The 15,739-nt window shown below is 30.3% G+C and overlaps 1 protein-coding gene and 1 long non-coding RNA gene across 7 annotated transcripts; one reads left to right on the forward strand and one right to left on the reverse strand.

The window, feature by feature from the left end:
* Positions 1-451: 451 nt before the first annotated feature.
* KNAT6 (homeobox protein knotted-1-like 6) lies at positions 452-7,828 on the reverse strand. Of its 6 annotated transcripts, none has more exons than XM_088209368.1 (5): positions 7,321-7,828; positions 6,752-6,868; positions 6,526-6,637; positions 935-1,161; positions 452-821 (listed from the first exon to the last, which is right to left on the reverse strand). In XM_088209368.1, exons 1-5 carry the CDS (start codon positions 7,606-7,608, stop codon positions 663-665), a joined length of 903 nt encoding a protein of 300 aa, XP_088065494.1. In that variant the 5' UTR covers positions 7,609-7,828; the 3' UTR covers positions 452-662. The 6 variants fall into 6 exon arrangements, with proteins under 6 accessions (XP_088065494.1, XP_088065493.1, XP_088065492.1 ...); XM_088209367.1 differs by having other exon boundaries at positions 935-1,173; XM_088209366.1 differs by having other exon boundaries at positions 935-1,182.
* Positions 5,889-6,403, forward strand: LOC148252776 (uncharacterized). The gene is made up of 2 exons (XR_015813935.1): positions 5,889-5,983; positions 6,115-6,403. It is a non-coding gene; the product is annotated as an uncharacterized LOC148252776 (long non-coding RNA).
* Positions 7,829-15,739: the final 7,911 nt, after the last annotated feature.

The following is a 15,739-nucleotide window of genomic DNA, read 5'->3' on the forward strand; positions in this document are numbered from 1 at the left end:
TGGTGACTATTTGCCCTTCTTTATTATGGTGCTTTGGCATGCTGTACATGATCTTGGAAATAATCCGCGATGGGTTCCGAGATAGATTGCACGCACCAAGCATGGCTAATGTATGCATATGTATATACGCACACGTATGCATATGCATGAAGGTTCTTCTGTTTTCCATCCATGACATATGCCCAGCCCACGATGACATGAGCCCGGGCCAAGTTGATTCTATGGATCAAAATTTTGTTTAACTTTCGATCTTCACTCATGCATATAACAAGATATTTTTGTCACGTCAGTTCCCAATGAAATTTACATAAATAGAAAAAATTAATTTGTTCGAAATACAAATTGTAATTGGTAGCTATCTTACCAAAATTACCAAAAATAAACCCAAAAGGAATAATTACAATAAAAAGATTGATTTGCAACAACACAATAAATAAATAACTCCACCTACTTACAAAGATTAGTAATTTAAATTATGTAAGCAATTTTTTTTATGAATAATTAATATACATGAAGCCGAGTAGAATAATTATTTCCACTTTCCCAGAGAAGTAAGCAATAGAGTAGGGTTTTCCATTAGAGAATATACATAAAATTAACCACCATAAAATATTAACTAATTAGTTTAGGACGGAAGACATATACATTTGAAATGCACCATTTTAGTCACCTGTAAAGAATTGACCTGATATATTATCCATCAACCCAAATGGCATGTTCTCCGATGGCTTCCAGTGCCGCTTTCGCTGGTTTATAAACCAGTTGTTGATTTGTTTCTGATCCAAACCCGTCGAATCAGCCAGCGCATTCTTATCTGCTTCCTAATTTTTGAGGGATTAAAAACAGTTAAACTAAAATATGCAAAGTTTTCATCCTGGTAAGAAAGCTATGTCATATTGAAAGAGAATTGGATGGGGAAGAAAAATAAATTTACAGTTGGGTACGGCCACTTGTAGTGAACATTCCACCAGCTGAGAAGAATTTGCCGGGCTTCTCTTGGCAGCTTCCCTTTCTTTTTCTTCTTGGAAAATTCGAGCTTTAAACTGCTAATATGGCTACCGAATCTACGCAGAAGTTTATCTTTGATATCCTGGTCGTCGCTTCTAGGTTGCCCTTCTTGAACTTCAATCTCCCCTCCGCTAAACTCATCCTCCGATGATGCTGCACCATCCTCTGACACCACTTTATCATTTTCAATTTTCATACAACAAATATTAGCTTACATAACCGATGTATAACAACTACATTACTCACTGAATAACATATAGTCAAAAACATATTCTTGCTATTCATATAAAATGTCAAACCAAGTTAAAAACGGCATTGTTTTCCTCATTATAATGGTATTATTACGTTCTTGATAATCGGTAAACTTGTATAAAATTCAAAGACAAGATTAATCTCTCTCTCTCTCTCTCCCTCTCTCTCACCATATATATATGCACACACATACATTGATTGCGAGTTAAGATGGATGATGAGTTGGATGTAATGAGAGGATCATTTAAAGTGGCCACTTCTCCAGAAAAGAAAATAAACCAAGAGTTTTCATTTTATCAAGTTAAACTGTCTTAATAGTCTCTTAGATTTTGGAAATGAAATTACTTTAGTAACTGACAGTTCAAAAAATCCAATCATCAACTTATATAACATCCTTCAATTTTATGTGTATAAATGCAAGAGCTTTTCCAAATGGCTTGTTATATATAGTAACATAGAAAACATTTTATTCCTCTAGAAGAATTTACTTCAATAAGAAACGACTGGATTTTTCATTTTTTATTTTCTGAATTTATTGAGTAAAGAGAGTAAGGGTTTTAGGAGAAAGGAAAAGACTGGACCCAGGAAGAAGCTGACGAAACACAGAGAGCTGGAAATGGGAAAAAAATACTCAATCCAGGATTTATTTAGTATTAAAACATCTGAGCCCAGCAGCGTCGTGTAATATTGGCTGTCAGTGAAAGTTTGCAGTCTGAGTTGACAACTCAGTAAGACCATCAAATAAGAACATGCCACGTGGACCACCCTGATTAACCCCCCGCATCCCACGCTCCCTGCAGTCCTCTTCTTGCACACTCCCCCAAAATCTCCCATCTCCATCTCCATCTCCATGCATATTTTATATATATAAACACACAGAAATGCTTTTAAAGCCTACGGCTTTTCGAACAGAAAGACCCATTTCCATGTCCCACTCACTAATAAGCCCACTTTCCATTTCCCCTCTCTCTTATACTAAACCCCACCTGCCACTCACAATCTCAATCAAACTATATATGTTTTCATATATATGTATTTATGTATATATATGTGTCTATCATGTTGGATTACTTCCCAACCCATCAAAATAACACACTGCCCAGCATTCAAAACATGAAATTTATACTACTATACCCCCACCCACCCAAGCATCGCCAAGTTAATGGTTAGGCTTTCACTGGATATAAACTAAACCCTACTAATAATGCAAACACGTGTGATGCATAACCCCACCCAAATAACACTCACCCACTAACCTAATAATCTCCACACCCTTCAAAATGCCTCCTATATATATATATATATATATATATATGAAAATGAAAAAGAAACAGCTGATGGATGATGATTGATTTATTGGCTCACAGCGAAATCTGCGGGAGACCATGTGAATTTTCATCATCCTGTTTAAAGAAATTTTTTGTTTTTTCCCTCTTTTAAGGGGAAAAAAATAGAAGACCACTCATCTGTTTACAGATGCCCCATGCAGCTGCCTCTTACAAAAATCCTTTTCATTCTTATGATTCTTTTGAGTGTGAAGACAACTGACCATGTCCTGTCTTCTTAACATCACATACGAATACCCATGTGCTGCCTACCTCAGATCACCCTAGGCCTCTCCCCAAACATACAATATATATATATATATATGGGCTAAGGCCCTCAAAACAAAACATATATACACATAGCAATTTCAATTGGAGAAAATTCAAAGTAAAGTTTTACATTGCCTAAAGAAACACAGACCATGAACAAGGTTTACTATCAACTTCCTATTTATGCGCCCATAAACACAAACATCTATATGTATATCAACATGTCCAAATCATTACTACAATTTAGAAAACCAGAAGTTCACTTCCAGACACTAATAGCAACTCAGACTTACTTCATCCATGCAAACCCCTTGCTATTTATATCAATAACAATCCCAAAGATTCATCCGTAAACCCACTAACCTACCAACCAAGGTCAATGCAGAAGCAAGAAAAAAGATATCCAAGAAAACTCGGAGACCTAACATTGAAATTCAAGCAATTTGCATGTTGTGCCCCATAGCATGCCATATAGAAGCACAATCACTATATCCAGCAATAATAACAAATTTGCTTATTTTTGTCAACAATCCATCCCTACCATGTATTAGCTAGATTTAAAAGAAAAACCGCAGGAAACAGCTGGTCAAATATAGAAATGATTGCAGTAAGAACATCAACTATATACTGATGTCCGGAAGAGTCCGGAAGAGTCCGGCAAGGAAGATATTATGGCAATGATCATTTGTAAATCTACCTTCCCAATATCAATAAGAGTAAAGTTTTAACGATAAATTTCGGTACACTTTAGTAGAATTCATTTGTTTGAAACATAGCATGAGTTATAACACTAGTTAGCTCACTGTGAAAATGTCTGTTAAAAGAGAAAATATTTGAACAAACTTAAACTTATTTTTTCCCTCAAGCAGTTTGTATGAATCAAAAGTGAGAAAGTAGCCTTAAACATTCAAATCCTAATTAATTAGTTGGTAGTTTGCATGCAGCATTACCTCAAGATTAATTTTTCAATTCCGGATGAATACTGGACCTCAGAGATTGATGTAGCGCTTAAAAAAACTCATGCAACCAAAGTTATTATTGCTCGAAAGCATGTGGATTTATAGCAATATGTTCCATTGGATAACTCAAACCATACCATGTATATATATACAACAACATAATGTAACGTTAGAGAATCTTAATTTCGCTCAATAAAAAAAGATTAAGGACAACAAACTGACATGCAAAAAAAGAAAAACTCGAAGCTAATTTAATATATAAAAAAAAAAAGAGGCGAGAATATTGCACAAAAGGTAATCTGTACTTTCAAGCAAAAACAATAATAGTCGCCAACCAAAAACAACCTGATTGCAGATATCTACAAACCCTTTTCAGTTCAGGTTTCTTACGCAAAAGGCTATAATTTATTTTATTCATCTCATATATGTATATATCCTTTAAACTTTAAGGCTGCTATAGCCATGCCAGTTGCACAACCTTCAACCCAGTGCAAATAGAAAAAGACAGCAGCTTTCTGCACCCACATGCTTAAAAATTTACCGGTAGATTAATTTGCATTATACACTACTTTAATTTATTATATAGCAAACAAGATTTGTTGCAGTTCTCCCTTAATTGTTTCTAGCTACCATGTAAAGCAAAGCAAACATCTGAGAAGATAAGAACGTATTAACCAAATTGTTTTAAAAGAATAAAAAGCAGATTTCAGAGATAACATCGTCTAGCTAGCCTCAACCCAATCGGTTCTTTTACAGAGCCAATATGATGAGCACGTGATGGGTGGATTTGTGTGCAAATTTTATAGGCATTTCAAATCAAAGACCACTGAAAAATCAACTACATCTCTGGCTTAAGTTGCTTTTCAAATTTAATATCCGAAACAATTTTCAACTAGATATATACCTGAAAGAGGAAAAAAAAAGGTTACTTTAGCTGCAGATCGAACCAGCCACGAGCCCCATAGACAATTCCCAATGTCTATTTCTTCCCCTCCCACCATATCTACCCACTCAGTGGTTATAGCATTGGAACTTGAAGCATTTGAAAGTACCAACAGCATTATAAGGAACACAGGCAATTATGAAGTGCCACTGCCATTTAAATCAGGCAGTTGCCCTATTTATTTCTTACAATGGGTTTGATTGAAAGCATGCAATAAAAGCACTAGATATCTCAATCTAGTCAAATACTAAATCTCAGTGTATAACTTCAGTGATATCTTAATCTAGTCAAATGCCAAATTCAAGCCCCATAAACAATTCATGATTGATAAATCAAAACCTTGAAAATGGAGGGATAGCATTCAATGTATTTGTTTCATAATGAATTGCATGTGGTTTAGTAGGATGTGAATAGTTGATGATTTTATGGGTAATTCTTTGGTTCCCTAATCTAAAATATATATATTTTATGAGTAAGTCTTTGGTTCCCCAATCTAAATTAAATGTTAATTGGAGATTTAGTCTTCTTTTTCTATCAAAAAGATGATTTGGAGATTTAGTCTTCAGCAAAACTTCATACCCTGACCATCCAATAAAAAAAAAGCTTAACCGGGGGCACCATTATATATATATATAGCCTAAATAAATATGTACAACTTGAAAATAGGTAATTAAAAAAAAGGCAAATTTTAGAAGGAAAAAATACAAATGATCTAAAAATCAGCTGTGTGTAAAATTTCATGGAACTACACTGAGTTGTACTGTTAGAAGCTGTAACTAGGTTTCTTCTATACCATCATATGCACTGGAAAGGAAAAACTGATTCGACTATTCAGCATGTTACTGGACTCCGAAACGTCTAAATCAGAATCTCAAAAAACTCTCCTTTTTTTTTTCACCTGACACCCCAAAAGGAAGGGGAAAAAAGGAGTTGAAAGAAACACAAGATGTGGGAAATATTCAGTAGACTAAAGCAAAACCCCCAGTTAACATCGATTCAACTGGGGGGGGGGGGGGAAGAAAACAAGAAAATTATCAACACTATTACAAGGTCCATGAATTACAGCACGATAAATAACCCTTTTTGCTTTTATTTTTCTTTTTACTATTGCTTTGGGTTATCCTACAAAGAGAAAGAAAAGAGATTAAATGCACAACATATTTTTGAGGCCAGTATTTAGGTTCAAAACCCATCAAGAAACAGTTGCGATACAAACATTAATAATCGTAAGATCATATGGGTGCCTCTTGTTTATTCATCTCTAGGGTTTTGGTTATTTGTAAATACATACATTTATTTATATATATGCATTGCTATTGCCAAGTATTGACTGCCATCTTTCTTTCTTCTTTTCGAGGGGGCAACGAGTGCTCTCAATTGGTGGAATTCTTCGCAGAAACAGAAAAAGAAGAAAGGAAAAGGATAAAAGGTATGGGAATGAATGGTTGTCGTCGCTTCTGTAACTTCGCGGGATGATGGCTATGAGGAAAACTTAGTCATAGATGTAAGAGAATGCCTAATAAAAATAGACCCAGCGAGGAGAATCTTATATATATGTTTGGAGCTTTATTTCGTATTGTGTTTTCCTTCCCATATTAAGTTGAATTTGGGTTAAGAAATAAAAAAGGTTTTAATTTTAGATGGAAGAGATGGAAGGTTCAAATTGCACAGAAGCCAAGAAAAAGGAATAAAAGAAACGATTACTTGAAGAAAATTAACATAGAAATAAGGAAAATAAACTGACCGGACAGGCCTCTAATGGAAGCACCTGTGCTAAGATTGCGCAGCTGCATTTCAATCTTGTTCAAGAAAGTGGTTGCTTCATCAAAGGGCCTAGCAAGATCAGATTTGTATTTGACTAACATATCGCAGTAAGTCTCCTGCATAAAACCAACCCAAAAAAAGAAATTTACAAAAAATCATTGTATAAAAAGAAATCAAAGAACACCGAAACCCAACATGTATTAGCTAGAGTAAGAGAGAGAAAAAGAGACCATGAACTCGTCAAGTTCAGGGTCTGCTCCTATGCATGTAGATGTATCTCGCTTGCAAATATCGCTCCCTCGTTGCATCTCATCTAACAGACATGCTATCTCCGGAGGCGCTCCAACCTTTGAACCAAGAAGCCAAGAAATCAAGGAGCTTTTAGGTACCCAGAAAAAGAAAAAAAGAACCAAACAAATTAATTAAACTTTGCCAATATCTTTACATGCTTTCCCATGAAATTATGGAGATTTTCGACATAATTAACAAGTCAACAAAGAAGATCACGTTGACAAGTTTTGTCTCAAAACGACAACCATACCAAGAGTCCCGGATCTTTAGAAACAAAAGAAAAATTTTCCCTCATAAAAACATGCAATTAGAAGGTCAAGAGTCAGGTCCGATAACCCTCCTCACGTTGCACCTCAAAGCTCAAAACTGCGGTAGACCATTTAAGAACCAAAAAGGAAAAAAAAAATTGTTTTTCAAAAGAAAAAAGGAAGTGATCCCTTTCGTTCCAGCTCAGCTGTGTTTGTAGCCAGAAAACAAAAAGAGGGAGCCGCGTATATGGGTTAATCACCTTCTGACAATCGATGTACGCACGGAGCAAACGAGGATAACAAGGGTGGGAGGCGATTTTAGCCTTGATGGCGGCGGAGACGTCATCTTCAATGGAGGCACCATCGGAGGAAATCGCGGAGGGGGTGGCGGATAGCAAGTATTCGGATCCAAAAACAGGAAAGCGATCGTCAGAGGAGCAAAGCAAGGCCTGGTAATCGGAAGGCAAGATGAGAGAGTCAGGTGACATGAGGAAACTGGGCTTGTCGGAGTAGTCTCCCGTTGAATGGTAACCGTACATTCCATCCATGATGATGAGACGATGAAATATACTGGAAAAAGCTGTGGTTATAACAATGATTATGTATGGATTAAAGTAAATAAAACCGGGGTTTAATTTGCAGTAGCAGAGTGTTAGTGTTAGTTGCAGTAGAAGGAGAGAGAAGGGATTTGCTGGAAATGGAGAAGCAGAGGAGAACTGGAAGTGGTGTTGGGGACTGTGAGTTTTTTGACGAAAATAATCCACGGCAGATGCTCAATTTTTCACCTCATAATAACTTTTCTTTTGTATTCTTATTTTTTATAATAAAAATACAAATTTTACCTAAAAATAAAATAAAATTGTTATTAAAAATTCATAATTATTATTTTTGAAAAACTTTATTTTTAAAGTTATTTATATATCTAAAAATGTACTTTCATATTTTTCTTTTACGGAAACATCTTATGTGGGAATGCACAAACCGAGACGAAAGCAAAAAATAATTTAATGGTTTAGATAAATTCTTTGAAAGGAAAAAAAAAATAAAAAAAAATAATTCTAAACATTTAAAAAAATCAGTGCGCTTTTTATTATTAAAAAAAAAAAAAAAAAAAAGAGGTAATGCTGTCGTGTTAATCCAAAATACATGATCAACGTGATTAAATTAAATTCATAACCATAATTAGAAGGGTAATTTGAGGACAATCATGATCACTAATTACCCATAATTAATAACAAAGCATATAAAGATCCTACAAGGGTATAAAAGAAAAAGGAATAGGGAATATACATTCTTAAATAAATATAAGAAGAAAATTAAAATATAGACATTCAGCCATAATAAATTGAATAATCAATTTTTTCAATATTAAAGAAAATTTGCAACAAAAAAAAAAAAAAAGTAATACACACACACACACACATCATATATAATGTAACAATGACATATTTTTTGGAAACGATAATTAATTGTATATAATCATAGCCATCGATTGTGGAAGTTCTCAATTTTATAAATTGTGTGTACGTACGATGGTCGTGAGGAATATTAATTACACTATCTGAGTAAAGAAATTTAGTAAGTGTATATTTAATTTACTATAATTTATATATATATATATATTAACTTTTATATTCAGTTAGTTGTTTTTTTATGAATAAATAGGAATTAAAATTTTATAATCTCTTGGAATTATTGTACTAATTTACTCTTGTTTTATATGAGTTTATTTTTAACTTCAGTAAATTATTTGTTTGCAAGATGTTTAAAACATTTCAATACATAGTTTTATGCTAGCTGGAATTGAGATTAAGACAAATGCGATCGTAGAAATTGAGTTTCAGATACTAAAAATTACTCTAAATTAACCTACATCTATTAATGTGTATTTAATATATATTATTATAAATATATATATATATATATAAAAGATTGTAAATTATTGTATTCAATTATTATAAAATGAAAAAATGAGAAATTGTGAATGGTGATAAAATAATAATATAATGACAGAATGCTATAAAATCTGGTCTAATTCTTAAAAAAAAAATATTAAATGATATAAAAGATTGTGAAATTTCAACATATCATCATAAGTTCGGATAGCTAATTCAATTTTAAAATCAAAATTAAGAGTTGGGTTTAGATTTGTAAAAATCATATGAAAACTTTACTAATTGTCAATGTAATAATTATAATTATTTTTATAAATAAATTTTTTTATCATTATATAAAATAAGATAACAAAAATATTATAAAGAATATATATAACGACTTTATAATCAAAATAAAAAAATGAGATAAAAAAATAAACTTACTCGTTTTTAAAGTTTCGTCATCTTCTAAAATCTTTGTTTATAAAAAAGTTTTTATTGAACATCTTTCACCCAACAAATAAAAGATTTATATCTATAAATACAAGCAATTTATATTTAAATTCACAATAAATTTTCTTATAAGTTGGATAATCTCCACAATATGGTAAACTTATCAATATTTTTCTTTTTAAATTATTACAAAATGTTTATAGCCAATAAACAATAATTTTTTGTCGTTTCTTCAATTTATTGTTTTTTTTTTCCCTATTGAGAATCAATTATGTTTATAATCAATCTGAGTAACATCTTTAATGAAATCGAATTAGATATTTTTTTATAAATAAAAATAAGAATTCATATTGTGAAACACAATCTCTATCTAATTATTTTTAAATGAAACATATGAAATCTATTTTGTAAAGTAAATATTTAAAAATATATTTATTTAATTATACGAGATACAAATTATTTATAACATAATAAAAACTAATTTTTTCATTGAAGAATTTTCAAAAAATAAATATAATAATATTATTAATGAAATAACGATAAATTATCATATTTAACTGAAACTGAGACGATAAATTATAAATTTTTTTAAATTTATAAAATTTAAAATATATTATTTAACTAATTCAATTTAAAATTACACTGTTATTTTATGATATTATAAGAAATTTATATCATCCTCCTATAATTAGCAAAAAATCAATTTCATCATCATTATTTTATATATTAACTTGTTAAGAAATAAATAAAAAAACATTAAATTTTAATTTTCTTAAATTAAGTTTTCATTCAATTTCCCAATAGATTTTTTTTTTACTAACCTACTTGGGTATGTACGGACATTTGGTTACGCGAACATCATCACACTTTTTACTAGACGTAAAGCCTAAGTTTTGCACAATAATTGTCCATTACTTTAGGGGTAAAAAATTACTGTCAGGAAATTAATATTTATATGACCATTTTTCTGTTTAAATTCCTTTTTTTTTTAAATAAATTCTAAAAATATTTTTACTAAAAATTTAAGATTTTATTAAAACTACATAAAAATATGATTACATTATATTTAAGCATTAAGTAACAAAATACTTTATTAAATTAAATATAAAAATATTTATTCTAATTTTTAATTTATTGTAACTATCCTACTTATAAAAATATAAATGTGATTGAATATTATTTTTGTTTATAATATAATAAGTTTATTAAGACTTAATTTATATTTATCAATACAATTTTACTAATGTAAAAATAAATTAAGTATTCGATTAAAATGAATTAAATATTATATTAAATTTTTACAAAACCTCACCAACAATATTATTGAGTTTAGTGCCATGAGCTTGTCACTCTAGTGAGGACTCTACAATATTTAGAAATTAATTCAATTTTAAAGATTAATCTTTCGTAAAATTAAATATTTGTTCATTCGTATTAATAAAAGAGTTAAGTTATATATCTTAAATGTATATTTGGAATTTATAATTCTTATAACAAAGAGCAATGCGTGATGCTAAATCATCAAAATATACATAAAATACTAATTGTACGTCAATATTATTTTTAATTTTCTTTTATTTATCAAAAATATTTTATAAACTCAATTTTTTTTTATATAGTTTAACAATTTTCTATTATTCCTTTATCTACTTATTTGATTGCTACAATTAATCAAACTTCACTTCTTCTTTGGTTGTTGGCAACAACAAAACTCGCATTATCATAATTTATACAAAAATCTAAATATCTTTTGTGTATAAAAATAAGTAATCAAGCTTATATTCTCATTGATTTTGAAATCTATTGATTTCTTATTTTTTATCATTAGAAACTAGAAAACTCTTTATTGTTTTTTCTCATTTGAATCTCACACTAGTCTCTCTATTTATCTTTCAAAATTTTGGAGTTGCCCATAAATTTACAAATGGTGATAGAAAATAAAATTATTAAATTATAACGCGTGTCTAACCAATAAGAAGAATATAAAATTAGGGAATGTGAAAACATATTTTCAATTTAGTTGATTTTGTTTTTTTGTCGTATAATAAAAAAATATTACAAATAAAATAAAGACGTTTTTTAAATGATTTTAATATAAATTTATGTTTTCTTAGAACATGTTGAATTCGAATTATTATTTATATTTTCTCTACATTTCAAACGAGCGTAAAACATACTTTATTTTTATTTTTATTTAAAGTTATTATAATTTTAATATACAAATTTATTTATGTATCGTGTGGTTAATGTAATAATATAATACGTCTGAAAATTAATTTATTTTAACATAAAAATGATCTGAATTGTTCTTTTGAAGAAAAGAATAGTAAAAAATTAAAATTGTAATACTATTTATTAAAATTAACGGATCAATTCATGTGTCTTTCTCTCTTTACAAGGAAATAATTAAACTATAAATTAATTGTGCCGAATATTTACATGTTATATATTTAAAAGAAAACTAAAATAGAAATGGCATATTCTCAAATTTCTACTTATAAAAAAAAAAGATGGTAAGTACAAATGCCAATTGCCAAATTTGATTTAAATTTGAAGTAATTAGGGTGGTAAAGGAATTATTTTATAATTAAAAAAATAATAATATTCGAAGTGTGAGGGAAACTGGTAATGCAGTCTCTTGGCCTTTTTAGCCATGGCCGACACGATTCTGGTTTCTGTAACACCTTCCTCCTATTAAACTACTATTGGGTTTTCTTTCCCTGCTTCCTTCCCATATTTGCTTACGCTGCACCCTCCACTCTCTACGCAATTAAATTCACAAAATTTATTTAATGGAATCAACTTTGAAGCCCATAATACAGCAAAATGGGCTAATGAAAAATAAATTTGTCGGTTGTATTATGCAACAAATCTGTAACTGATATCTTTTCCATTAACGATCATATTCATATTCATATTCCAAAAGAAAAAAGGTGTCCAGAATCATCTTCTTCAAATGGAATGCCAGAAACTTGTTTTAGGGTTGCTTGTAATTTTCTAGTCCCTGTTTGGATTTTTTCTTTTTGGAAAAAAAAAAAATTATCTGATCGATCGATTGATTTGATTGATTGATTGATTGACCCCTGCATTTTGCTTCCCATTACTTGCTGTACAAAACCCAGTTTCCCTACTTTTTCTCTTACTACTAGTTTGATCTTTTTTTTTTTTTTTTTTATATGAAACACGACTTTACGTAACCAGAGACAATTAGCATTAATGGTAGGTAAGTCGAGCTGAAGTACCTGTTAGCCCGAAACGACATCGTCTCATACTCTGATCTGATTCATCAGTTCAGGACAGAACTTCTCTCCTTTCGCAATTCCAACTTCGACCCACCGCCAAACGGGATTAACGCTCAATCAAATTATAATTAAATAATGAGGGCGCGCTCTGTTTTGTTTGCATTAAAAGGCTTTTGAACTCACGTGATACACAAAAACCACTACGTAAATGCTCAAAAGGGTTTTGTACATTTGCCGATTTATATAGATTTTCATGGTCAGCGTGTTGCACAAAACGACATTGGTTTTGTGGCAAACAGAACTTTATTTGTGGGATGATCGTATTATTAGTTTAGATTATCTCCAGGAATCAAGTCAATCGTCTTAGTCCCTCAAAAAAAAAATAATATCCTCCTTACTCTTTTTCTTTTTTTGGGGGTCAGAGAATTTTGAGTTGAATTTTTCTGCGTCTAAATTTATTTTGACTCTAATCAACAATACGACATGAAAATTATTTTAGAACAAAAAATATTTACTATTCTCACATCATTTTGTTAGTTTGACAAAAGGGGTTTATTTAATAAATGACAAGAGAAGAAGGAAAAAGAAAACATTATAACATATACGGTGTTTTAGCTTTCTTATTATGGTAATAATCAATAAAAGTGTGCACGTGTGTGATAAAACAAACAAATGGATTTGCATGTACGCGTACATAATAATATAATCGATGTGGTCCGTGAAATTTCACCACTTTGTCTTGTGTGATTATATATGTATCTCCCTTGTGGCGTTGCAATTAGAGGTCAAGGCGGGCAGCAGCATGTGGTCCATGGCCGTCGTCATGTTGTATTTAATTCAGTTTCATGGGTTGAAACACGCCCATCAAACAAAAAGTTTTCCCTCTCCTTTTTCTGATGCGTCTATTTCCATCTCGACTCTTCCTCTCCTAATATGCATTTCTTCTACGTAATTAATTTTTCAGTTACAATAATTTAATTAATTATCAATGATAATTACATTAATGACAACAAATACAATGATAAATCCAATTAAACCTGAGATTAAATGATAATCCAAATAAAAGAATAGAGAGAGAGAGACATGATTTCTAAAAAAGTTAATACTGACACGTGTAGATAACAAGACCCTCTTTATTGGGAATTAAAAGAAGTAAATACTTGATTTAGTCAAAAAAAAAAACCAGTTCCAATCACCACCCCTAAAAGGCTCAATTAGTGTCCCATCTTTATATAAACCAGTATGATATATCTCTAGTGACCGCTACATCATCTTCGAGATTAATGGACACCCTTAATTTAACATGCCTCATCAACAGATACCCATGTGAAGACATATATATATATAAATAATAGTATGTTGCGTAATTGACTTGAGAGAGGTTAAATTAATTTTAATACGGAATATAAGGCACATATCACGATTTACTTTAGGCCACGTAACAAATTTAAAAAGGTGTCTTCTTGGAACCTTAACCCGACATTATGTTTGTGCTAATCACATGATTGGTCCTTCAAATTTTTTTACGCTCTGTGGGAAGATAGAGTCAGTCATTAGCCCCACAAGATTAATTAAGCTGAAATTACTATAAAAATCATCATAACGATATCATAACGGATCATATCATGTTCCAGACAAAATAATCCTTCTGACTTTAGGAATTTAATCATCTAAGTGTTATAAATTTTCTATTAATAAGCAAGGTGATAAAAAGGAAAATGCTGATCATTGGCATTATGGAATTTTAATTGAACAAGTCAGAAGGGGTTTATTGGACAATGAAGGTGAGGGGGGGCTTAAGCCCACTGGAGGAAACTGAACATATAATATATATTGTCGATGGAATGGTCAAAACAAAAGAAAGAAAATGTTTTATATATATACTTTGAGGTAGACTACTCTTTATTATAACCCAAAACATATAGGAGACAATGAACATGTTCTTTTCCCTGGAAATGTTGTACATCTTTTTCTTTTCAATTCTTTATTTGAATCTTTGCATTATTAATGCCACTCTTTATTTTTTATTTATTTATTTTTTTTTTTGCCTTTCTTTTTTTTCTTTTGGAGATATGATTGTTGGTGTGGATTTTAATTTGACATGTTTATATACGACGAATTTTCATACTATATGTCGAATAAACTTTTAGATTATTGATCTACCGAAAGGTTAAATTCATTTATTCACTGTTACATTTACACCATATGATGTAGTAAAAAGTGGACTTTTATTTGTCAAAAAAGATGTAGATATTATATTGTAATGGAGAAATTTTTGTGTAAGTTGAGAAAGAATCAAGTTCATTTGACTACCAAATATAAGGATAGGATAAACAAATTAATGTTTATTTGGGAAAATATTATTTTTGATTATTATTATTATTATTTATTTTATGAAAAAAGAGTTAAAAAAGCCCAAACAAGAAGGGCCTAGTTGATAAAAATAAATACAAGTCCAGGTGGTGAGCTAAGAAAGGAAGGTTTATAGACAAAAGATATGGAAGATTCTGATTGGCAGACAACATTCTTAATTATATGCCTTCAACTTTGGAATAGCTTGATGAAGTTTCACCTAACTCTTAACTAGTCCCTCCCTATATATATATATATATATTTATTACTTGTTTACAGTACTGTTTCAAATTTATAGATTTATACCCACTTGGTTCAAATTTCAATTTATTTTTTAAAATAATTAAAAATAAAAACCAAATATATATATATATATATATATATATATATATATAACACCTTAATCAGAAGGCCATGAGCGGATATGTTTAACTAAAAAATGACTATTTTCTATTACATACAAAATTATAATTTTAAAAATTAGTTACCGGATACGTGACTTTTAAGTTAAATTTAATATATATAACATATATCTGACATTCTTATTCGTGTAATTTATTTGTATTTTCATATATTTATATATTTGTGTAACGTATTTGTACAGTAAGATGCCTCTTTATTTTTACGATATTAAAATACAAATAAATTTAGGCATGAAGCATGCTCACCTCGCTGCTTGCCTTGTCCGGTTGAAGTTGGAGTTAAAAAAAGAGGATGAATCTCTAAACAAATCAGGTATAACTTTATTCTCAAATCCC

The sequence above is a fragment of the Carica papaya genome, chromosome 8 (assembly GCF_054855325.1).
Source record: "Carica papaya isolate Zhongbai chromosome 8, ASM5485532v1, whole genome shotgun sequence".
In the NCBI taxonomy this organism is placed as follows: Eukaryota; Viridiplantae; Streptophyta; class Magnoliopsida; order Brassicales; family Caricaceae; genus Carica; species Carica papaya.